Consider the following 25199-nt stretch of genomic DNA (forward strand, 5'->3'; position numbering starts at 1 on the left):
CATCCAGATGGCCAACAAACACATGAAAAGATGCTCAACATCACTACTCATCAGAGAAATGCAAGTTAAAGCCACAATGAGGTATCACCTCACACCAGTCAGAATGGCCATCATTAAAACATCTAGAAACAATAAATGTTGGAGAGGGTGTGGAGAAAAGGGAACTCTCCTGCACTGTTGGTGGGAATGTAAGTTGGTACAGCCACTATGGAAAACAGTTTGGTGGTTCCTTAAAAAACTAAAAATAGAACTATCATATGACCCAGTCATCCCACTCCTGGGCATATACCCAAAGAAAACCATAATCCAAAAAGAAACATGTACCATAATGTTCATTGCAGCACTATTTCCAATAGCCAGGATATGGAAGCAACCTAAATGCCCATCAAAAGATGAATGGATAAAGAAGATGTGGCATATATATACAATGGAATATTCCTCAGCCATAAAAAGGAATGAAATGGAGTTATATGTAATGAGGTGGATAGACCTAGAGTCTGTCATACAGAGTGAAGTAAGCCAGAAAGAGAAAAACAAATACCATATGCTAACTCATATATATGGAATCTAAAAAAATGGTACTGATGAACCCAGTGACAGGGCAAGAATAAGGATGCAGATTCAGAGAATGGACTGGAGGACACGGGACTGAAGGGGGAGGGGGGCGAAGGGGAAGCTGGGATGAAGTGAGAGAGTAGCACAGACATATATACACTACCAACTGTAAAATAGATAGCTAGTGGGAAGTTGCTGTGTAACAAAGGGAGTTCAACTCGATGATGGATGATGCCTTAGAGGGCCAGGACAGGGAGGGTGGGAGGGAGTCATGGGAGGGAGGGGATATGGGGATATATGTATAAATACAGCTGATTCATTTTGGTGTACCTGAAAAACTGGTATCAGAATGTAAAGCAATTATATTCCAATAGAGAGCTTACAAAAAAAAGATATGAGGGTTTGATCAGGCTGAGGAGTCATTAATCATGGTTATGATTTGGGATGAAATTAAACCCCTTCTGTCATTAGGAAACTAGAAAGAACTTCACAGATAGGACAAAATTTAAGGACAAATTACTAGTTGTTTCATTTGACATTTATTGAGACATCTCAGGGGATTATAAATGTTGCAAATACATGAAGGTTGCAAAATTGGAATCATATGTAAGTGCAGTTTCATCATACACACTTGTCTACAGACACTCAAACTCAGGCGGAGGTGTATGCATGTGTATACACATACACACACACACACACACACACATATCACATCTTGGATCCTTCCCATTTTAATGCATGTCAGTCCAGACTCCCTGGGTTCCAGATGATTGCCTTCTTCGCCTTTGATGAAACTGCAGTGTGTGTGTGTGTGTGTGTGTGTGACTGACTGTAGATTTTCATACATCTAACCACTCACTCATTTCATAGATATTTATTGAGCACCTAATATGTGCCAGGCCCTGTACAAGTTATGCTCCAGAGCATGAATGGTTGATAAACAAATAAGTAAATAATTCTTGGGGAGGGGGAAATGCCAGGCAGGAGTTGGGTGGAGGTTGGGGGGGTTCATCATCAAGGTGAGACCCAGACGACCTCCTTACAAAGTCACGTGTGAGATGGGAGCTAGAGGAAGAGAAGGACCAGCCACAGAGGGGCCAGGGGCTGAGCACCAGGCAGAGGGCTGACCTGAGTTGTACCCCCTGATCTGAACCATGGGTATTTTTTCTCTCCCTTCTCCTCTTTTGTAGTTAATGAAGATCTCTCTTTTCAGTAAGAATTAAAAGGTAGTAAAATACTCTTGTGAAGATAAAGTATAGTAAATGGAAAGGAGTCAGTAATGAAGGGCGGGAGAGGATTCCTTATATTTGTAATTGAGTTCAGAGAGTTTGGGGGTTTTGGGTTTGTTTGTTTTTTTAAATTGTGCCTGCGTGTAATTGTTTTTAATTGGAGAAGCCACATAATTTAATGCTTAAAAATAGATGTGCCTCTTATGTGTCAGGCTCAGGCTAAGTGGTTTGCATTTGTTATCTGATATAAACCCTATCAACAGCTCTAAAATAGGTGATAAGATCACCAGTGTTTGCATTAGTAAACTCAGGCAGGGAAGAAACTGGCTGGCCCCCATTGTGTGGTACAAAGTGGCAGAGCTGGGACTCACACCTGGGTCTGACCCTAAATCCTGGGCTCCTCCCTTTGGGGTAGTTAATTTATATTCCCATTCTATAGATAAAGAAACTGAGGCTCTGAAACATTAAGGAACATTCCCGAGGTTATTCAGCCAGAAAGGCAGCTATGTAATTTGTGGGCCCCAGTTCAAAATGAGAATGAAAAGCCTTTTGCTTTAAAATTACTAAGATTTTCAAGACAACAACAGCAGAATGTTACCCCAAGTACAGGGCTTTTCTGTGCGTGAGCTGGTCTTGGAGCCTGGACTGGACTCCTCATCGCCTCCTGCCTCCTTCTGGCTGAATGTCCCAGCTCACGGTAATAGACCCACAAGAGCAGTAAAGGAAATGTTAAAAGAAAATGAACGCAGAAAGGCTGGGAATCCTTTTGGGGGTTGGGTTTTGGAGTCACGTGGGCCTGGCACAAGTCTTGGCTCTACCACTTGTATGATCTTACCTCATCTTCACACCAGCTCCATGAGATGTAGTTGTAATTTTTCCCCATTTTACAGACAAGGAAATCGAGGCACAGGGTGTGTCCTGCCCAAGGAGCACTAGCTGGTAAGCAGAGGAGGCAGGCATCTGACTCTTCACCCCTCATCTCTGTGCTCTGCTGTCTAAGGGTCACCATAGCCCTACCCAAGGTCAGGCTGGGAATTCGCCCGAGGTGCCCTGTGGGGAGAGGAGAGAGAAGGTGAGTCTCAGAAGCCGGCCTTGTCACTCCCATTTACAGAAAAGCCCCCTCCCTGGCTTAGCACTTAAGTCCCTTGTAATCTGGCCCCAAAGTTCCTTTCTGGCCCATCTCACACCAGGCCTCCTAGAGGCCTTACATTTATCCACACTTTCTAAGTCCTGAGTGGGGCACCATTCACATTGTTTTCCGTCTAAATAGCACCCATTGGCATTGTACAGCCCCAAGGCCTCTCTGCCCCCGAGTGCCCCTCATTGTATAGTGCTGTGTTAGCCACACCTTCTCCTGCCTGCATCCTGATGCTTTGACAACTGGGGCCTTGCTCAGCCTAGAGGAACTGCCCCTCTCAATTAGCTAATTCCTAGAGAGAGCAAGGAATTTTTGCTTTTCAAACACTAGACAGCCAACCCAGAACCCACATCCCCACTCGCCTCTTATCAGGGTCTCACATTCCAGCCAACATTCACCTGCCCTAATCACCCCAGGGCCAGGTGCCAGACACCTAGGGACAGCCCCTACACCCCAGAGGCCACTGAAATTGTACAAACTAGGTGCTCCTAAGGCTGCTTACCCTGTGTTGCCTCTTCCTTCCCATGGAAAACATAATAAAGGTTCTTGCCCATGGTTTTCCCCTCTCCCTCTGCCTCCTGACTGACCCTGGTGCTTCTCCATGCGTCCCCAGTGGTGTGGAGCCCCCTCTCTTTGGGACTTGTGAGTATAACAAAGTCTCTTTTCAATGGCAATCATATCCTGACCTGTTGGCCTTATCACACTTAAATAATAATACAACCTGTATTAAAACAAAGCCCAGGTCGCTTCCCCCAGGAAGTCCCCTTTGATCACCCCAGTCGGCATAACTTACCTCTTCCTCTTTGTTCTCTGGGACCTGCTTTTTGTCTCCCTGACTGCCTTAAAGCTGGCTATGTGGCTGCCACTGTCCTGACCGCCAGCGCCATCCAGTTAGGGGTTGTGAGTCACACTTTTCTGCCTCCCAAGCCTAGGGCTCTGCCTGGCACACAGTAGGTGCTCAAGAAACACATGGCATCTAGAATAATGATAAGAATGATACAAGACTGATGATAGTAGTAGTAGCAGTAGCTCTCTGTTCCTAGTGCTTTGCATAGCTTTTCTCCAATTCCCAAAGCAACTCCTCAAGGTAAGCTTGTGTTGTCATCATTCTATGGATGCAAAAACAAAGCTCAGAGAGGTTCAGTGATTTACCTAAGGCCACACAAAGCCAAAAAGTGACAGAGTCATGGTTCAGAGCTGAGTCTCTCTAATTGCAGAGTTAACACTCTTGAATTTAGTTAAATTGAAGTGAAGTGAATTCCCCACTGTGTGACCCTGTCAGAGGTGACCCTCTGTGCGGGTTGATGGAGAGGTGGCAATCAGGAATGTTCTAGTGTTCTGAAAATGAACACCAGGGCTCAGCCAGCTGCTGAGTGGTAGAATCTGAAGCACAATCTGGATTCTTCATGCCCTCACCAAACACCCATTTATGGTTCTTCACAGGGCCTAAGATAAAACCCAAACCTCTTAGCCAGCATCTATCATCTGACCTCCACTTACCACTCCAATCCATCTCTACCTCTTCATTCACCCCCAACTCAGACGCACTGGATGCCAGTGGAGATAAAGATGCTTGCTGTTAAGCATAGGTACCTCCCTAGATTCTCCCAGTAGGAAAGGAAGTCCCTTGGCGCCAAATCAAAGTCACCCGTCTTTAGAAGAAAGACTGGAATGATGCCAGGTGGTTGATGCCTGCAGAGACTGATTAGAGTGTCAGCTGCCTGAACAAGCCCTAATCAGGAGGACCCCTTTCCTATCCTTCCCACTCCCCAGCCTGCCCACATCCAGCCACTTACCTAGTATGAATGCAGCAATTTCCTAGAAAACCTGATGCTTCTTCCTCTGATAGAGAAAGTATTTGGACACGTCTGTGTCTTTCCCTTTCATCCACCTGGGTCACCTCTGAGTGCAGAATTGGAACAATGGACCTGATTGTCTTGGATTACAAGAGCTGTCAAAGTCTGTGCTTTCCAGAGGTTTTGGATTAGCTTTTTTCCACTTCCAGGCGTTTCATAAAAGAGTTCCACGTGGTTAATATTTTCCTGATGAGAAAATATATGTTCCCCAAATTCAGCAAAAGTTATAATACAATCAACCTGTTTCTAAATCCGTAATCCACCACGAAGGAATTTAATTCCTGAAGGTATTCCAGTGCTAACCTTTTCAGGAACATTTGTGATGTCATCAAGCCTGATTATTAAAACAACAGGTGGTCTACTTCCTTTCTCTTCATTTGAGAAAAAAATGGAACCACAGTTCATTAAATAGTCTCTAGGTCCCTTATAAATTGAAAAGATTTTGTTTCCAAACAGGACGGCTCAGAGAAGTTTAGGAAGCTTGTGAACCAGGGAGTGGGATGTTTCTACAATGAGGTTTCAGCAGGAAGGTCACTGTGTTGGGCCGTTAGCCTTCAATGCTCACGACAAGCCCACGAGGAGGTGTAACTATCCTGAATCTACAGACAAGGCCCCGGAGGCCCAGAGAGGACAACTGCTTTGCAAAGGTCACATGACCCGAATTTGGGAGAGATGAGAATCAAGTCCAGATCACTCCAAGTCTTTGGTATCAAAGCAAGCCCTCAGCCCCCACAAACTGCCCCCAAGGTCAAGCAATGATGAAACTGACAACACTCCTTGATCCTTTACCGGCATCAGAGATTATCATCTTTTTTTTAATATACTAGTGCAAATTGAATATTCAAAAATGAATCTGTAAAAATCACCATTCTCAGTTCCACCAAATCTTCAGAATCATGGAGGAGCTATTGTAAAAGAGCCCTGTGGCCTTGGGCAAGTCACACCAACTCTCAGCCACAGTTTTGCCATCTGCACAATTAAGATGGTAACACTCACTTACTGGGTTGCTGGGAGGATTAAATGAAATAACAGACATAAAAGTGCTTAGCACCTTGCAGGTACTAATAATTGTATGTCCTCTTATTTCCTGCAATAAATGTTATTGAATAAATGATTATTTAACAATACTGTATCTGTTGAATAGGTTCCTTGTGTTTGTGGCTGAGACAGCTCTGCATTTAATATCCCCAGATCCTGGGCGGTAGGTGCTACTTTTCTTGAGGCTCAGGGTGGGTAAGTGGTTTGCCCAGAGTTCAGATAGGAAGTGGGAGGGCTGGAATTTGGACCCAGGCATCCTGAATTTAGAGGTCATAATTTTAGCCATCCTGCCATTCTACCCTCCAGAAAATGAAGATGAATAGATATTTCCTGTGACAAAGGCTGAATTTGATGACTTGCCTTTTGCTCTCTTAATCCCCACCCCAACTCCTTGGAAAACGAAAGATGTTTGTGTGAGCTTCCCACTCTCTCCAGGATGCTACACTCAGAAAGCTTCATTGCTTTCTTTTACTGTATAGTTACAATTTTACCTGCTCTTCATAAAACCTCAAAAACAAGCCTCATGAGGTCACCAAAGCAACTGGCAGATGTGATGTTCCTAAAGCTCTTTTGTACCTGATTTCTCTCCAGAGAGGGACTTGTCCCCCCCAACCAGGGGTGGCAAAGGGAATGAAAACTTTGCTAGGACTGTACCTCCACTGACTTTCCTTCATTATTTATTTGCTTCTTTACACTCCCTCTAAAAAGGACTTGAGGTGGAATTTTGCAACAAAGATAACCACTAAAATACCTAGATGAGAAAGAGATGCTCACAGCCCCCACAAAATAAAGGGAATCAACACCAAGGATGTCTTGGGCTTCTCCAATAGAAGAGGCTTCTGGAAGGAGGTGTTATGGGGGATCTTTTACCCACTAGCAGGAGGAAAGACTCAAGAACTGCTGATGTAAGGCCATACGAAGGTCCCCCTGCATCTTTTTTTTAAATCTGCATCTCTAAAGAAAAGGAGGATCCAGGGAGAGATGAGGGAGGAAGGGAAGGAAAGAGGTCTTTTCCATGATACCATGTCTTGTTATTGGGAAGAGACTCCTCCATTATTAATTCTGGACCAATTTCCTTGCTGAAAACAAAGAGAACCAAACATGTGTTGGGATGGATGGTTCTTTAGGACTGAGGGTAAGGGCAGACAGAGGCAGTACCAGAGAAGCTACAGACAGGCTCAGGAAGGGCTGCCATGGCCAAAGTCAAGGTTAGGTCTCTGGGGCTCCTCAGATCCACCCAGCAAATATTTTCTGTGCTCAGAGCTAGATGTGGAGGGAATCAAACATAAACTCATAATTCCTGCCTTTAAAGAGTTCCTCATTACAGGAAGAGGCAGGCACACAAATGGATAATTCCAAGATGATATCCTACAGAATCCATTCACACTTCCTACCACTGTCTAGTGAGCATCTGCTCTGTGCTGGGCATTGTGCAGCACGATGGGGATTCCAAGTAATCATCTGCTTGGAGTCTAATGCCGTAGTCTAATGTTGAAGATGCTGTGAGAGCATAGCGGAGGGTTTCTACCCAGACTGGAGAAATCCTGAAAGGGTACACAGACAGAAGAGAATAGAAAGAGAGCTGCATGCAGAAGAAATGGCATGAGCAAATGCACAATGGTATGAAATATTTTGTACCTCGGATGCGACGAGACGGTCATGTGTGGACCTCTGCTCACAGCACTGTGACTTTCAGAAACACCTGAAAAAAGCCCTTCTGTCCACCAGTGATTTGTCCTTTAGATTGACCTTGGGGCCTCTAGAGCATGGGCTATAGCAGCTGCATGATCTCATCCTCCAGGAGAGGACACAGCTCCTGGGGGCTCTAAGTAAAAACATGTAATTGGGTATATTCTCTTTTACCCGTGGTCGCTGTCATCTAAACATCCTCCCATGGCAAGTTCCCTGGTGATGAACCTCACAACGTGGTGTGCGATCTTTGTTTATGGCTCAGAGAAACCCCTTAAAGTGTGGCTGGTTAATGTGGGGATTCAGAGCTAAACCCAAACTACCTCATTATCTAGAATGCTGCAGGGTTGTAGTGCAGAGGGGATGAACATCTCCCTTCCTCTCTGGGGCAGGAATAACATGGATCGGGCCCTACTGCATGCCAGGCCCACATTGTTGCACCTGGTCCTTCCTCACCCCCACACTGTGGTCCCTACTTCATTGATGAGGTGCCTGAGGCTAGAAGGCCTTCCCTAACCTGCCCAGAACTTCCTGACCTGATGGAGTCAAGCCAAGATCATTGCTGCATCCACTTCAAACAAACTTCTCGGAGGCTTCCCATGAGCATTCATCCTTGACATTCAGACCTCAGCTCAGACAGGAGCTCTCCGCATCTAAAAATCCCTCTCCGTCATCACTTTTCCTTTCATAGCCCTTACCCTCCCCGATAGGACAGCACGGATGGTATTCATTGTCTGCCTCTCTCTCTAGGCAGGGACCCTTCCTAACTCCTTCACTGCTGTATCCGTGCTGCTCCAAGCAGAGCCAGGTGCATAAGAACCCCAAACAAATGCTTGCTCGCTGAACAAAGCCATCTGACAGAGGCCCTCAGCCCAGCCCTTCCATGCCACTGGTTTCCTAGAGATGGCGGCCAGTGGCCCACGGGGTGCTTTAGGGGAGCCCCTTGGTGGCTGCTGAATGACCCTAAATGCAGGGCTTTCTGAATTTCTCAAGGGTGAGGGCAGGCAGGCCATAGATTTTTATTTCTACTTCAGCAAAAGGATACCACCTAGCAATGAGGCAAGCGTTTGAGATCCATAAACTGATAGTATCCACAACTCACGCTCCTCAAAGATATAGACTTCTACCCATGAGTCTGGCTCAGGCTTGCACAGACCTCTCAGGCAGGCGTCATTGTCAGCAAGTGCTGTTGCCCGTCACCGTGAGCGTGGCCTTGACCGGGCTGGACGTTCAATGGCTGCTATTGTTATTTCAATCAATTCATGTGTACACTCACTCTCGGCGTTTATTTTTGTTGATGCTCTGTTTTGTGTGGTGCATTTTGATTGTGATTTTGTTCCTCTCCAATACTTCATTGTCTCCAAGTCATTTTTCCACTAAAAAGCAGGGATGAGACCATCAGCCTTACTTTAGTAGGTCACGGCCCTGAAAAGGAAAGAATCCTTGCACCTCACCTTGTGGCCTCATGTAATCCTGAATCACCTTGCTATCCTTTGTCTTGTGACTAGAGGTATATGTTCCTAAAACTCACCTTGCTGGGCAAAATGGGGAAGATGAGGCGAGGGGCTCGACGCTCAGAAACGTCATCAGTGACACATAAAAACGCACACAAGAGAAAACATTAGCACAGTTTTATTTTTACACAGGTTACGTGGTTAGGAAGTAGATAAGTACTACAGTAAGTAGTACTCAAAGAGACCTGAGGTTTGCTTGCGGAAGGGGACACAGGAAAGGTTGCTGCTGATGCACTATTGTGAAGAGGGTTTCCTGAACGGGATGGGAAATTGTAACTGTGGTGCGGGCGGGTGTGGCTCCTCACACACGGGGAGGGAGTAAGTGTAGAAGTTTGAGGTCGGTGCCCGAGCCTGTTTTGTACATTCCTACGTGGCTCAGCTCAGCTCAGTTGGGTGCAGGTTTCTGCATATACCTCGTATTTCTCATGGAGGAAATCTTGCATAAGCACATGTGAAATTCCCATTATCCCCAAGCTGTTTCCTAATATATCAACAGTGTTGGAACAAATTCACATTTTCAAAACACGTGTTATAGTGCAACTGCCTGTCCCTGACTTACCGTCATCCTTTCCTTGTTTGCTCAGACTGGACCAAGAGGATTGAGTACCAGCCCGGCTCGGGCAGCGTGCCCCTCTTCCCCAGCATCCACCTGGAGACGTGCGACGGGGCCGTGTCCTCCATCCAGATCACCACGGAGCTGCAGACCAACTACATCGGGAAGGGCTGTGACCGCGAGACCTACTCCGAGAAATCCCTTCAGAAATTATGTGGTAGGTTTCCCTGTTTGGATTAGTTTTTAATTGGATAACAATACATACAAAGCATATCTTCTTATATTGCGAAAGAAGCAGCCCCTCCCCATCGCATTGGTATATGTCATCCCTGGATGCATATTGTTTATTTATTACAGTTAAAGGGTTGGGGGGCATAGCTTTCAGCATCAGCCCTACCTGATCAGATCCCACCATGTACCAAGTGTATGGGTGTGGGCCAGCGATGTGACAAAGCCTCTATTCTTCATGAGTAAAATAAGGATTCATGACTCAATGTATTTAAGAGCTCCGAGCACAGGGCCTGAAGGAACACAGCTCCTTTCTGCTGTGATGCTTTACAGAGGTGTGCCTGCCTAGGGGCCAACATGAAGGGTGGTGTGGTGTCAGCCACTTGGAGAGAGGTGGGGCTCCTCTCCAGGACCGGTTACAGAACTTGAGGGATTAGTGCAAATGAAAGTGTGGAATCCTTTTTCTAAAATTATTAAGAATTTTAAGGCAGCAACAGCAAAGCATTAAACCAAGGTTGGGGCCCCGTGCGACTGCTCAGGTCATGTGCCAGTGAGCCAGGCCTGGCTGCCCATGTGCAAGAAGAAGAGATGGGGTGGGAGTGGAGGTGGGGGCAGTGAAGGGTCCAAGTGTGGGGGACAGAGGGCTTGCTGTCCGTAGGCTGAGAGACGGCACCCCAAGAAAGGAGCAGGCCAGAACTAGGAGCCAGGCTGGCGGAGGTTCTACACAAGGAAGCTTACTTAGCTTTCTTGAGCACCTGCAGTGTGCATCCTGCCAGAATCTTCACATGCCCTACCCTAACCTCCCCATCCACACCGAGGGGGGTCTTATTCATCCAGTTTTAAAGATGGACGTTTTGAGGCCCAGAGAGGAAAAATGACGTGTTCAAGTTCACACAGATAGAAAGGGACAGAGCCAGACTTTGAAAGCAGGTCTATGGGAATGAAGAGCTGTTTGGCTCAGTATCTGTGACACTGGGCCAGGCCTCTGGAGCTGGAATGTGAACCTTTCAAGTCAGCTGTGGAATAAGACACTCAATACGGTGGGAATGGTCCCCTGTGCTTGGTAAACCAGACCATGGGTGGGTTGACGGGCCTCCTCCATCCCCACCACGTATATTTCAAGTTTTTCCTGGTCACGCCAAGCATATTCAGGCCCTCACATGGACTCTCCAGCTGGGCTGTGGGCAGCTTAGGAAAGAGCTTACTCTTAGACGAGGCATACACTTGGGGGTAACTCCTTCTCCATCAAAGGAAAAGGAGGCTCCTGAACACACAGTGTAGCCGGCATCCCCTCCCAGGGACCCCTCCACTACTCTCTTTGGGGCCGTTTTCCTCTCTCAAGATTGACACACACACAGGTACAGACATGCACACACAGGTACACACACACACACCCCTTCACCCACACAGCTCTCAACCAAAGGTCCAAGTGACAATTTGAGAACCGAATGTGAAGTACGCCCTGCTAGGGTATCACCATGTCCCATTTATCATGTCACCAGGCTGGCAAGCAGGGCCTGCAGGAAGGCAGGTTTTTCCAGAATGATGCAGGAGATTGGGGAAAACCTCACAAGCTCAGTATTCCAAACAGCTCTTGTGAAAATGGCTATGAAGGTCCCGCAGTACTGAGAAAACTGCCTCCGGTGCTCTCCTTCACTCCACATGCAAAGAGGTCAGCTCCAACGACGTCTTACTGTGAATGAAGATCCCATTTCGCTCCCCGCGCACCTGAATTATAAGTCAACTCAACCCCCCTCCCCCGCCACCGCGGGTGATGGTCATTTCCTAAACTCCTCCAGGTTAGAAGGAGATGATAGAATCGGCTTGTTAAAGATCAGATGGGCCCAAGGGCACGCACTGGTGATTTGATGCTGAATGTTGCTGGGGGGAGACCAGCAGATAGGGAGCGTGAGGAGGATTTTCTGAGGGAAGAAACTTTAGAGCCAAATTGCATCTGGTTGTTAATGTAGCTCATTCCTTCTGGGCTGCCAGCCTCGCCTGGCAGGAAGGCAGGTTCATTCAGTTGGGAAAGCACGTTCCCCTGAGATGCGCGCTTATCTGGTGCTGGGAGCGACCCTTTGTTAAGAGAAGTCTGTGTGTCTTTCTGGTGACCTTCCCGGCAGTGCCACCCGCTGGAAGCGCTTCTGGGAACCCTGAGTGAGCCTGACGGGCAGGGCCACTCCCGCCCCCAGGTTAGGAGCCTGACTCCTGAATCCGGAGCGGGAGAGTTCAGGAAGAAAGGGCAGAGGCAGCTGAATGAGATGGATGCCTATCTGTGCTGGGGTCCACTTCCTCAGGCCCCACGCGCTCTCCAAAACGTGAGGGAAAGGCGGGCGGGTGGCTTCTAAAGTAGGGTCTGGGTTGTAATTCCTGACTCCCATGGGGCACCTTTGGTTCTGAAGACAAACACTTCTGCGTTTTCAGTGGACGGTAGACACGTCGCTGGCGGGATTTCCCAGCCAGGGAGCTACCATGACACTGTAAGCCTCAGCGTTCATGCATGTTTCATTCTACAAATCTTTACTGACTTTGGATGGAAACAGGGAGACCAATTAGGGTGTTATGGCCATAGTCTAAGCAAGAGATAAAGATTTCTGAACCGGGGGAGTGGCGGTAGGGATAAATTTAAGACGGATGTAGGAGGCAAAATCAGCAAGAGTCAGTCATTGATTAGCTGTCAGCAGTGAAAAGGAAGGAATCTTAGACGATTCTAATGTGAGCATCTGACTGGATGCGCGTGCCACCAACCAGAACTAGAAATGTGGGGCAAGGGCAGATTTAGGGGCCAGTGATGACAGGAACCTGTGCAATATCCGGGTGTGGGTGCCCAGCTCTAGACTGACTCTCCACCCTCCCAAGGACCCACCTCCATCCCTCTGACCCATCGTTATAACCCGTTTCTTCCAGGTGTCCTGTCTCTTCTTGGCTAGGGCACCCCATTTGTCCCCGTTCCCAGCTCATTCCCATCCCTAGGCTTTGGTTCATGTTTTCTTCCTGCTAGAATCTCTCTCCTTCACCATTCCAAACCGGTCCCTAAAGTCAATAGTTGCCCGCCCTCTGTGCTTCCTGGTGCCTTTGAGTTCTGGTGTTGCTTCTGTGACACTGTAGTTGTGCAGTGGCCCAGGCAAGGGTGTCTCCCCAGAGGCATCTTGTGGAGGTTTGGTCACTGCCCACCTGCTTCCTCCTCCTGAAACATCGCTTCCCAAGGAGCAGTGATGGAATCCTGCCTAAGGGGCCATCAGACGACAGTTGGGCAAAGCTGCTGTCGGAAAGTATCTGGCAGGTGCAGCAGCACCAGAAATAGCCTCTTTGTGTCCAGGGGAGCACCGGACATCAGGCATATTGCTCCTTGCGGTTTGTGCACTGAGCCACGTCCATTCCACCTTGAAACAAAAACGATGCAGGGCCCTGCACCTGTGTCCCTTTCACTTGTGGTAGGACCAGACTTGGCCTAACATGGTCCCCCACCACCCTCCCTTTACATGAAGCCAGGCCTCTCGGGGAAGTTGGACAAGCTGCTCATCACTTGCTCTGAATTCAGAGATTCAAGATGAAGGGCTCTGCCATCTCAGTCCCAGGCTTTCCCGGGGTGAAGTGTCACAGAACTGCCTTGAGAATGAAATGCACAGTGAAGCCCCCGTGAGGCACTGTGGCCAAATTAAATGTGACATTAGCCAGAGCCCAAGAAAAGGCCTGCTTCCATGCCCCTGAGTCACTGCATATTACAATAAACAGCAAAGCAGTCTGTGACACCCGTGTCCTTCAGGGCCCCAAGGCCAGGGCTGCTCCTCCCTGGACTCACAGCCTCCTGGCATCTGGCTAGCACCTCCCCATACAACGCCTGGCATCAGCTGTTTTGTATGTAGAGTCAAGAGCTCTGAGGATGGGTCCTGTTGAAGGAAAGCCTGCAGAGTGAGAGCCTGCAGTTCAATCAGGGGATTGATCCATCAGACCAGTTCAGATCATCAGACAGTGGGTTGTTCTCAGGATTTATATACTTGTAAGCCCAAGAGGTTTTTGTAGAGAATCCATCCATCCATCCATCCATTCATTCATTCATGCATGAATTTATTAATTCAGCAAATATTTGTTGTGTCCAAATGCTCAAACTCATGAGGTTATCTAGAAGTTAATAAGACCACTTAACAATTCAGTCTCCTGGCGGGGGGGAGACACATGTAAAAAAAGTTCAGCCCATGGCTTTCTACTACACCGTGCAGCTTAACAGAGCTTGTCCTTACTAAGAATCATGGTTCGAGGCTTTTACACCCTCAGCATAGCCCAACTATGGGGAGCCATCATCAGTTCCTCCAAGATGCTCCTAAAGAGCTGGAGCTTCTGGGGTGGGGGGCAGCACAAGTCCACCAGTCATAACCAGTGCTTCCATTCTCAGGGAGCTGAAGTGGGCCTCTGACTCTAAGGAAAAATTGATGCACACGTGTTGGGGATCTGATTAAATCACTACTCACACATGAGTAAGGGCTGCACACACTGACTCATGCATGATGACCGTGGGCAGTAGACTTCTCTCTGGATATGCTGATTTCTTTGAGGTCAATGAATCAGCTACCATCTAGCATGCCCTCTTATTCTGGGGAGAAGGCTTTTGCCTGCAGTGGCTTTGCCCAGGCTGGTCAGCAACTGGGTATTCAAGGCCCTGCCCCCAAGAGCCTGCTGACCATCCTCATCAAAAGCCCAGCTTGCTTCCCCTGGAGATTCTAAGGTCTTTGAGGAACACCTCTTGTCTAGGATTCCAGAGGTGAAATGATCATCTGATGGTAGGATCAACAGGGTGTGAGCTCCAGAAAGACATCAGAAAGTCTTCCACATCCATCCTAAAGGTATACAGATAGAGAAGTGGGAATGGTAGCCCCTGATGTCAGTCACTTATGTGGATTAGCAGTCAGGATAGGGCAGGTTATGTTGCAGTAACAAATGATCCCAAAATCTATTGGCTTAAAATAACAAAGGTTTATTTTCCATTCCTACCATACATCCTTCTTGGGTTGACTGTGGCTCTGTTCTATGTTGGTTTCCCACTGGAATGCAGGCTAACAGAAGAGCCTCTATCTAGAACATTGTTGATCTCATGGCAGATGTAAAAAACATGTGGTGAACCATGGACTGGCTCTTAAAGCGTCTGCCCTAAGATACACGTCACTTGCACTCACATTTCATTGATCAGAACAAGTCACACAGCCAAGTGCTATCAGTGGGTCAGAAAAGTATGTTGAGAACAGAATGCTTTCTATCATCATGTAGTTCAAGTACAGCCTTTGTCAAGAGGGCCTCCCTGGCTTCCCCTGAGACTCTCTGTCCATGAACTCTTCCACCTACCAAAACTGAAGGACTTTCTACTGGGTAACTAGAGGTAGAGCCCATCTCTGTCTGGTTCATTTCTGCATTCTCAGCACAGTGCCTGGCATACCTTGGACATTACATAAGCATTTAATGAAGCAATAGGGAGTTGCTCTTGCTAAGCGTGAGAATACTCTAGAATGAAGCTTCTGTCCTGGATTACAATGGTTCCTCTCCCCTGAGACTCTCCCCTCCTCCCCATCCCTTTCAGTGCCCCACAGTGGACCACGAGGAGACAGGCCAAGGTGCCATGTCTGTCACCACGGCCACAGGCCCACCATGAAACGCTAAGGACACTCTGTCCTCACCAAGGCCACGCAGAGCAGCATGTAAAGCCTGCAGTTAAGAAGTCCAGATGGTGACCACTGTGCCCGGGCTCCATGTGGACTCTTACTCCACCACATGTCCTGAAATCTGCCTAATTCACCCCTGTCTTTATCTACTTGCTGGCTCAGAGAGCCTTCCCCACCCTGCTAGGGCTCAGGGACCTCACACCAGACCTCTCGTCTGGTTGCAAGCCCCCTGCACTCTGGCAGCAGATGCTGTGCACCAGGCCAGGGTGACCTCTCAGCAGCCTGGGGGGTCCCGGGGACGAAGTATATCTTAAGTACACACTAACGTGCAGACGATGCTGCGCCATCTTTGCGAGTTACGCATCCCATTTCCCCCCGGGGAGAGGAGAGAGAACTGCAGGAGAAAGGAAATCTCACTCAGTTTATTTAAGTGCACTGAAAAATGAAAGGCAATCCGTTAAGTCTGTGGAAGCCTGCACCATCTGGTGACATGCAGCTTGATGCTTTCCGGGAGGCAACATCTGTGGGTTGGGCAGGGTGGCACACTGCTGCCCTCACCAGGGAAGGCATGGGGCTCCACATCGATGGTCCGGCCAGGGCACATGCCTCTCTGCAGACAGCCACCTGTACAGGGAGGTGGGGTCCTGGGAGCTGGGCTGGGTTTGGCGGGACTATGCTATGTGGTAGAAAGAATATTTCTGCATGTCTGAGAGCTTGGCCTGCCTCTGGCCTACTGTGTGGCTGTGTGATCCTGGTCAAGTCATTTCCCCTCTCTGGGCCTCAGTTACCATGTTTGTAAAATGTGCAGGAGGTTGGGGGTGGGTGGGGATAAGTTGGGAGTGTGGGATTAACAGATGCACACTACCTTATATAAAATAAACAAGAAGGTTTTACTGTGTAGCATAGGGAACTAGATTTACTATCTTGTAATAAACTATAATGGAAAAGAATCTAAAAAAGGATATATATGTGTGTGTGTAACCAAGTCACTTTGTACACCTGAAACTAACACAATATTGTAAATCAACTATACTTCAATTTTTAAAAAATGTGCAGGAGGTTGCAAGAACTTCCTCCAGGTTGATTTTGGCGGTGCAGCGGGAGTGTGGGCTTTGGGGCTGGCAAGCCCTGCTGACGGGTCCCTTCACTAGCTGGTTCTGATTCTGGGCTCACTGAGCCTAGGGTTTCTTATCTGTAAACTGGAATGGTAATAGTATTCACCACATAGATGAGTCACTCAGAAAAAGCATTGAAGTACTTAATTCAAGTCTGGTACTCACTTAGTGCCCAATAAAATGTTTCAAGGAAAATAAGAATAAAGTTCTGTCAAAATTGTAATTCAAAAAGATACATACACCCTTATGTTCATAGCAGCACTATTTACAATAGCCAAGATATGGAAACAACCTAAATGTCCATCAACAGATGACTGGATAAATAAGATGTGGTACATACATACAATAGAATATTACTCCGCCATAAAAAAGAATGAAATAATGCCATTTGCAGCAACATGGATGCAACTAGAGATTGTCATACTGAGTAAAGTAAGTCAGAAAAAGAAAGACAAATACCATATGATATCACTTAAATGTGGAATCTAACACAAATGAACATATCTACAAAACAGAAACAAACTCACAGACATAGAGAACAGATTCGGAGTTGCTAAGGAGTAGGGGGGTGGAGGAGGGATGTAGTGGGAGTTTGGGTTTAGCAGATGTAAGCTATTTCATATCGAATGCATAAACAACAGGGTCCTACTGTATAGCACAAGGAACTATTTTCAATATCCTGGGATCAACCATAATGGAAAAGAATATAAAAAAAGAATGTATACATATGTATAACTGAGTCACTTTGCTGTACTGCTGAAACTAACATAACACTGTAAATCAACTATACATCAATTAAAAAAAAGAATAAGTGTCTGTAACTCTGAACAGTAAATCTCCCTAAATATACGTGTATAGAATAACCCTGACCAGGGCTGGCCTTTGGCAAGACGTAACCAATTTTGCTCCTAACCTTCTCTTTCTGTCTTCTCCCCCATCACCCCGACTTGTCCTTGCTCTGCACTTCCCTCCCTACATCCAGGCTTGTTTGGGGGAAAATTTACAATCAGCTCCTTTGCTAGTCGAAGGTGTTAATTACAGCATGAATTCTGCAGGAACATTTGCTCTGTAACAACAGGAAGGTCTTCAGGCAAAAAGGAACCTCAAGGAGTTCTGAGCCCTGTCAACCGCGCCCTGGCTCCCCCGTGCGCAGGCCTGTGGCTCTGTGTGGTGGTGAAGCTGACCTTGGCGGCCGCCAGACACGCACCCCTGTACTGTGCCCTGCTAGATTGTGCTGGCTGCACTGGCTCGAGCTAGAAGTCAGGAACCCTGCGTGGTCAGCCTGCGTCTCCCCAGCCACCTGAAATCTCAGAAACCCACACATTCTGTATGTGCCCTAGTCACCGGCTGTCATCCTGCTGCACAAATCCTGATGTCTGAGCCAAGTTACTCATGGGGCAGAGAAGCTGTTGCCAGGTTGCATGATTCTGAGGGCTTGTAGGAAGATGAACTTGGTCCAAAGACCAAGTATCTCCCACTCCCCAGCACCCCCAAATCTTCTACCTGTTGCCACCTTGATAGATTTCTTTCTTTCAAATACCTGTGGAGGGTGATAACCTTTAAGGCTTTGTTAGTCATTAAAACATTAGTGTGAATTAGCTTATCAGTTAAGTAAAATGGACATCAAATAAGTCTCAAGGATTATAGGAGAACGAGTAATATTGACGAGAGGTGTGGGGCATGGACAAGAGGCTGGGTGAACAGGCTCATGTGAGCATTCAGTGGTGTCCAGAAGCGTCTCGCGGAGGCACTGGGTAGAAGGAAAGGCAGTTATAAACATTAATGGAGCACCTACTATGTGTCAGGCACGCTACCAGGCAAAAGCCTCAAGACAAATGCATGTTAATAATGCATTCAATCCTGCCCACACCTCCTCTTGATCAGCACAGCTACAGGGTGATCGTGAACTAAGAGACCAGAATCTCCACCCCCACCTCCCACCCTCCCACATCTCAGACACTGCGGGTCCCAAAGGCCTCTCCCACCGCAAGCTCCTCACAGTGCTAAGCAGAGCGTCTGGCTCTAAGGATACAAATATTTCACACAGCCAACCTTCAACTGCAAACCAATAGGCATCTGTTCCAAGGCTGGAGGGAAAACTGGCTGAGTTAAAGGTTATCAAAGAAGTACATTGGTTTCCAATATGACACCTTCCTGAGGGATTTTCATGGGTCATTTTAACTGTAGGAGATGTTTGTGGTGGCTGAGTCTGGAACACAGCCCCTAGGTGAGATGAGGCTCTGATATACAGGATTCAGAAGTCCAACGATCCCTGACAAATGGCAGGTAATACACACAACCACTGTCCATTAAACCCATTTACGGCTGCCTGCTCAGTGCTGTGCCAGGAGGGGGCCCCCACACCCTTTGTCCCCTGCACCCAGCACACCTTGGACTCCCTGGGCCTTCTTCCCTGGTGTCAGGAAGCCCCTGTCCCTCCTTCTCCCCTGAGTAGCTGAGGCCTGCTCCTCTGTGAAGTGTAAGGGTATGGAGAACACTGCTGACAGTACCTGGGCTTCAGCGAGAAATCCATGGGGGCCCAGTTACCCTCCCAGCCGTCCTGTCTTCTGGGCCAGCCTGTCCAGCTCAGTCAGCTCCACCGTCCACAAAGCCTTGGTGTGTTTCTCCCAAAACACAAATCTGCCTCTGACACTCCGCGGCCTCAGGTTATCCTTAGCCTGGAATCATAGTGTAGCAGAAATAATAACTCTAAGAATAACGACAGAGTTATAGCTAATGTGCCCTGTTTATCCCTGAGGCCGTGGGAATGTCAGAGGCAGATTTGTGTCTTGGGACAACACCTGGGAGGGCAGGTGGCAGAGAAAGGGGTAGAGAGTCGGAAAGGTGAATTCAGTGCTCACAGTCACAAGGCTAGCAAGCCGGGCTGTCACAAGTCATCACATTCAAGTTCTGCTGACTTCAGAACCCGTGTTCTCAACGGCTGTACCATTTGGCCTAAACAAATGGTTGGAAAAAAGTGTGGTGAGGACAAAGTGACTCACACTCCTTCTCGTGAGATCAGAACTTAGAACTTTCCACGTCACAGCTGTGATCACACTGCATCCCAGGCATCTGTCCATTTGTCGGTCTGAGCTCCAGGTCAGGGACTGTGCTGATTCACCTTTACTTTGCCAGCATCCAGCAGGGAGCTTGGCGCCTGGCCGGTGCTCAATAAATGGCTGACAGGTTAATGGATGGATGAGCGCATGAATGAGTCTATTGATCTGAGCCAGACCCTGGCCTTCTTCAGGAACCTTGTCTGCTTATCAAAACCCCCAGGGTAATTGCATTTCTCTAAATTCTTCCAGCACTTTTTTCTTCTATAATGTTAATTGCACTGTCTTCCCACATGCAATACTCTTGTCTGTAAGTCACGGATGCCTCCCCAAGCCGACCATAAGCAACTTGGTCAAGGATGACATTTAACTCTTCTTTTCTCAAGTCACCTAGCTCAGGGCTGAGCACCTAGCTCTGGGTAGGTATGTCTATTAGTTAATTCTGACCGAGGAGCAGAAAACAGAAAATGAGGATGCCCGCTCTGGGAGGAATGACCCTTTGCTCTTTCTGTCCCCATCGCCTGCAGGAGCCTCCTCTGGCATCATCGACCTCTTGCCATCCCCCAGCGCTGCCACCAACTGGACCGCAGGACTTCTGGTGGACAGCAGCGAGCTGATCTTCAAGTTTGATGGCAGGCAAGGTGCCAAGATCCCTGATGGGGTTGTGCCCAAGAACCTGACAGACCAGTTCACCATCACCATGTGGATGAAGCACGGCCCCAGTCCTGGTGTGAGAGCCGAGAAGGAAACCATCCTCTGCAACTCAGATAAAACCGGTGAGCCTCTGGCATCCAGCCCTCCCAGCAGCTTCCCCTTATGTCCCAGCTGGTCAAGCACGGCCACGGCCACCAAGGGCATGGGAGAAATGTGGGAGTGTGACAGGCACCCTGGGAAAATATTCTGGTCTCTGGTTTTCTGGTTGCTGATTTCCTCGGCTTGGAGTAGAACAGGACCAGGAAAGGGAGGCAGGGTACAGACAGAAAGAGTCAAAAAGCTGGAACTGGTGGTTTCCAGACTGGGTTCTTCAGAATCCCAGCCTCCCCAGGAGTAACTTAGGGCTGCTGTGTGAGGTGGGGGAGGGGGAGGCTTCATCCTTACTTCAAGCAAAGCAGCTCCATCTTCACTGTGTTAAATACAGACAGATTTCCAAAAGTTTATTTTCAATGAAAAGGTCCCGCTAATTTACACCAGTAGTTTGAAAATCCCTGCTGTGCGTAATAATGACAGCTAAGCTTTGCTGGGCATTTTTCGGCACGCTGAGCCTGTGTAAGGTAGTTCACAGCTTGGTGGTTAAAAACACTCCACCACTTATCAGCTGTGACCTTGGGCAAGTTGGTTAACCTCTCTGTGCCTCACTTTCCCAGTCTATAAAATGGGCATTTTAGTATTGTAGGGTTTTTATCAGGATTAAATGACAATGTATGTATAGCACATTAGAACAGTACCTCATGCACCGGAAGTGTAATCTGTTAGCTCTTCCTGTTCTAAACAGTGCCTCACATCTCTACAAACAATTTTACAAAAGCATTAACTGTGCTTCCTGTTTTAAGGTAAGGAAACATCCCTGAGAGGTTAAGTAACTTGTCCCACTTTATACAGCCAGTAAGTATCAGAAATGTAAGCTTAGATCCAATTAATTCCAACCCCATGCTCTGGTCACCACATCCCACATTGCAAACACACACACAATACGCTGATATCTTATGAAAATGTCATGTCTATCTTAACTTATAATTCCACAATTTCCCATTTCAAATGCTATTCTTGTTAAAATACCCCAGATAAATGATAACTACATTCTCACTACAGCAGATACTGCAGTGAGAAGATAGTCTAGAAGAACAGCTGAACGCTCAGCTCTGCTGTTGGGCAAAGTTCACATCACAGCTTTTCCACTACTTAAGGAAAATCTAGGAGCTGCTAATCTCACTGAGCTTTAGTTTTCCCATAGGTAAAAATGGGGACAGTAAACGTGTAATAAAATCTGGGCTCGACTAACTCACCTGACGTTGTTATGACCATTATCGTTATTATTTCTGGTTTTAGTCCACATTATGCTACTACCAGGACCCCATATTTCCTGTTTCAGTCAATCTGTGCAGTAAATATTAACGTATTTTCTGGATGTAGAAACTGAGACAGAGGAAGTTGCCCAGCTTTTCCTGGTGGTAACGCAAATCTGTGTCAGAGCCAGTGCCAAGGGTTTGTTTTCCTGGACCTTCATATAGGAAGGACCCCGCAGACCTGCTGAAGGTAGCACTAGGGTTTGGGACTGGGTTCAGAGCTCAGCCCAGGACCCCAGGAGTCACCCTGTGGCTCCATCTTTGCAGTGCCTGGGGGGGATGCGCCACCAAGATCCAGAGTCAGCATCAACGAGACGATGGCTTAGGAGGATACACACACATGCAAAGCAGCCCAGGCTGGGGTCCGCAGCCACACACATACAGTCCTTTCTGAAATGTATGCAATACCCCTGGGAGGCAGGTCTGACAGACATAGACCTTCTGGCTCACACAGGAGGAAAGCAGAATATGAAAGGTTGAGCAGCTGGCTTAGGATAGCACAAATGACTGCCAAAGAAACAGGCTTAGCCCTAGCGCCTCTGGCCCATGTTCAGGTCCATGCTACTGCACCAGCGGCTCTCAACCCTGCTATGTGCTAGAATAACCTGGTGACCTGGTACACAGATGCCAGGGCCCCGCCCCAGTTCAGTAAGTCAGAGTCTGGGGGATTCTTTTGTGCAGCCATGGCTGAAAACTCTGCATTCGATGATGATGCCTCACTTTCATCAGAGCAGCACCCCTAACAGGCATTTCAGCCCCTCCAACCAGCAAGTTCTGGTGCTGCTCAGCTTTGGCCTCAGTATAAAATAACACTTTGCAAATCAGATCAATGTTGGCACAAAAAAAGATGGGGAAGATTTTTCTCTAATTTCTCTGACTTAAAAAAAAATATCTCCTTGCCCTAAATAAAAACTTATCAGGAATAAATTAAAGCTTGATTAGGGCTTTTATATATCAGAAAAATTTTTTCAAGTTATAAAAGCAACACGTGTTTATAGTAGGCAACCTAAAAATCACAGAAAGGTATAAAAGAATATACAAGTCACCTAAAATTCTAATAATTGGAGGTATTTTCTGATAACAGTATATTTCACTACAAAAGGAAATCTTTTTTTTATTTCTGTGTATATGTAGAATGTTCTTAGAATTTTCAATCTATTTTTTATAATACATGTGATACCATTATGTTCCTTTTAAATAACATTACATATATCCAGATCATTTCTCTGTGTGATAAAATATTCTTTAAAAATATGAATTGCATGACAGTTATGAGGCTTTATTATACTTCATTTAACTGGCTGCCTTTTGTTAGACATTTAGATTGTCTCCTTTTAAATGCAAGTAAAACAATGCTGTAACAGGCATTCTTGTAATATGTAATAAGCATTCTTATATATACCTGTTTGGTTACTTCTGATTATTTCCTGAACATACGTTGAATTACCGAGTCAAAGAATATAAATGTTAGGAAGGCTGTTGATGTAAATTACCAGGCTGCCCTTAGTGAAAACTGCACGAGTTTCTGCCTTGTTCACTGAGTAAAACTTCCCAATGCTGGACTATCATGAAGTAATTTATAAATAGTTGGGTAACAGAATTGATTAGTCATCAAGGGCTAATTGCAGTTTTAAAAAAGAAAGAATATCACCCTCACCACCAACGACAAGAAGCATCTTGGTGACTAATACCCTTTCATTCGTTTTTCCTCCTGCCATTGTCCAGCGGCCTGAGGTGCGGCTGGGGTATGAGGCTGCTCAGCTTTGCCCAGACATTCAGGGACTCAAGGTGCTTCCATCATTTGTCGCTGCCATTCTGAATCACAGAACAGCACGTTAGAATAGAGGGGTGAACAGCGAAGGGTTTTATCAGCTAGACCAGAAAGTGGTGTGCCTCACTTCTACTCACACTCTTGGCCAGAATTTGGTCCCATGGCCCCGCCTAACCATGGCAGAAGCAGTGATATAAGTTAAGCTGTGCGTCCAGGAGCAAAGGAAACAAGGTGAGCCGAATACACAGCAACGGCTCCACCGCCAGGATATTGCGTGGGGCACTTGTGCTGCCTCCAACCCCACCTTTATTGGCCTTTATCTCTCCATTCCTGGTGTGAGCAGGTACTTTCCTGCCCTCTCTTAGAAACTTCTCTCCCCACGTACATCTGTTCCTCCTGTGGGATCCCGTCTTCCTGGCGTGCAGCCCTCTTGCTAGCTCTGAGTTTCATCTGAATGATGTGTGTCACCTGCAGTGCTAGCTACTTTTATACAGTGCTTTCCAAGAGAGAGGGGCCAGCCTGGTCCAGCAATCACCAGGTGATGGCGGCAGAGGTGCCAGCCTGGTAGAGAGTACTAGGATGGTCCCCCAGGCTGCTGGGAAAGAAAGGGGCGCTCCCACACTTCCAGAGATACCCAGAAAAGCACTCAGAGGGACCGAGGTTGTCTCAGGTAGAAAGGAGGTGGGAATCTCACTCCCAGCTGCCTGTTGGCTGAGTTGCAAACACTCATACATCTGCTCCAGGCTGGTGCTGGAGCAGAGCCCAGGAGAGCTCTGGGGAAGTTTGACTCATGTCCCAGGAGTTTAGGGTACATGAAAGCTGGACCTAATTCCTGCCCAGGGGGTCTGAAGGCACGAGGCTGATGGGGCCTGCCTCAGTGGTGGGGTGAGGAGAGCGGGGCAGCAGGGGGAGGGGCTGCCCTACTATAGTTTGGCAGAATGCAGGTGTTTTTGTTCTTATTCGTGGGAACCAAATGGACATCGAGAAATGGTCATGGCTACAGCCAAAAGGGCTGCATGCCAGGAAGAGGGGATCAAGCAGAAGGACCAGATTTGGGGACAGGGGTGAAGTGACCAAGGAAGGGCAGGAGCTCAGAGGAATCATGAAAGGTGCCATGAAAGTCATGAAAGGAATCATGAAAAGCATCACTTACACCAGGAATAGGGAGGTAGGAGCCAACAAAGGTGGGATTGAAGCTGGGATGAATGTCCCAGCCATCCAGAATGGAACTGCATCACTTATCAGATCAATTCCTATGTAAAGATTTTAACGGGCCCTTTCTTATGGCGGGTGTGGGGGTTGAGGGTCGGGGTGTGGGAGGAGAAAAGGGCTGAAATATATTTTACCACGGCCCAAACCCACTTCCGTGGCCATGGGTAATCTCTGCAGAGCCTCTCCAAAAACCAGCCAGTGCACCCATGAAGGAGTCCATGTATAGACATGCATGTGACAAAGCACACTGGACATTCCTAGGAAAATGGCAAAATCCACTGCCTCTTTAAAGAGACTCCACATCTTTCCTTCTTATCTGCCTCCCCTTGCCCCTGATCATGACTGGAGCTGGGAGAAGTTTGGGGGAATGAGGCAGTGGCACAGGATGAGCAAAAGAACACACCTTCCTCGTCCTTTCCCCACTGGTGGCCACCAAGCCATGGGGCAAGACTGAGTGGCGAAGAGGGGAAGATCTTTTAACTGATGAGACACTGGTGTTTGATCTGGAGAGAACCCTTCCAGACTATTTCA

General features: G+C 47.4%; 1 protein-coding gene across 1 annotated transcript in view; it reads left to right on the plus strand.

Annotated features, from left to right (window-relative positions):
* Positions 1 to 25199, plus strand: part of CLSTN2 (calsyntenin 2) — a 611171-nt gene that overhangs the window by 499617 nt on the left and 86355 nt on the right. The window contains exons 6-7 of the mRNA XM_057738942.1: positions 9604 to 9789; positions 20150 to 20398. Coding sequence (XP_057594925.1) covers positions 9604 to 9789; positions 20150 to 20398 — 435 coding nt within the window. The remainder of the gene's footprint in view (positions 1 to 9603; positions 9790 to 20149; positions 20399 to 25199) is intronic.

This window comes from Hippopotamus amphibius, chromosome 6 (assembly GCF_030028045.1).
Source record: "Hippopotamus amphibius kiboko isolate mHipAmp2 chromosome 6, mHipAmp2.hap2, whole genome shotgun sequence".
Taxonomy (NCBI): Eukaryota; Metazoa; Chordata; class Mammalia; order Artiodactyla; family Hippopotamidae; genus Hippopotamus; species Hippopotamus amphibius.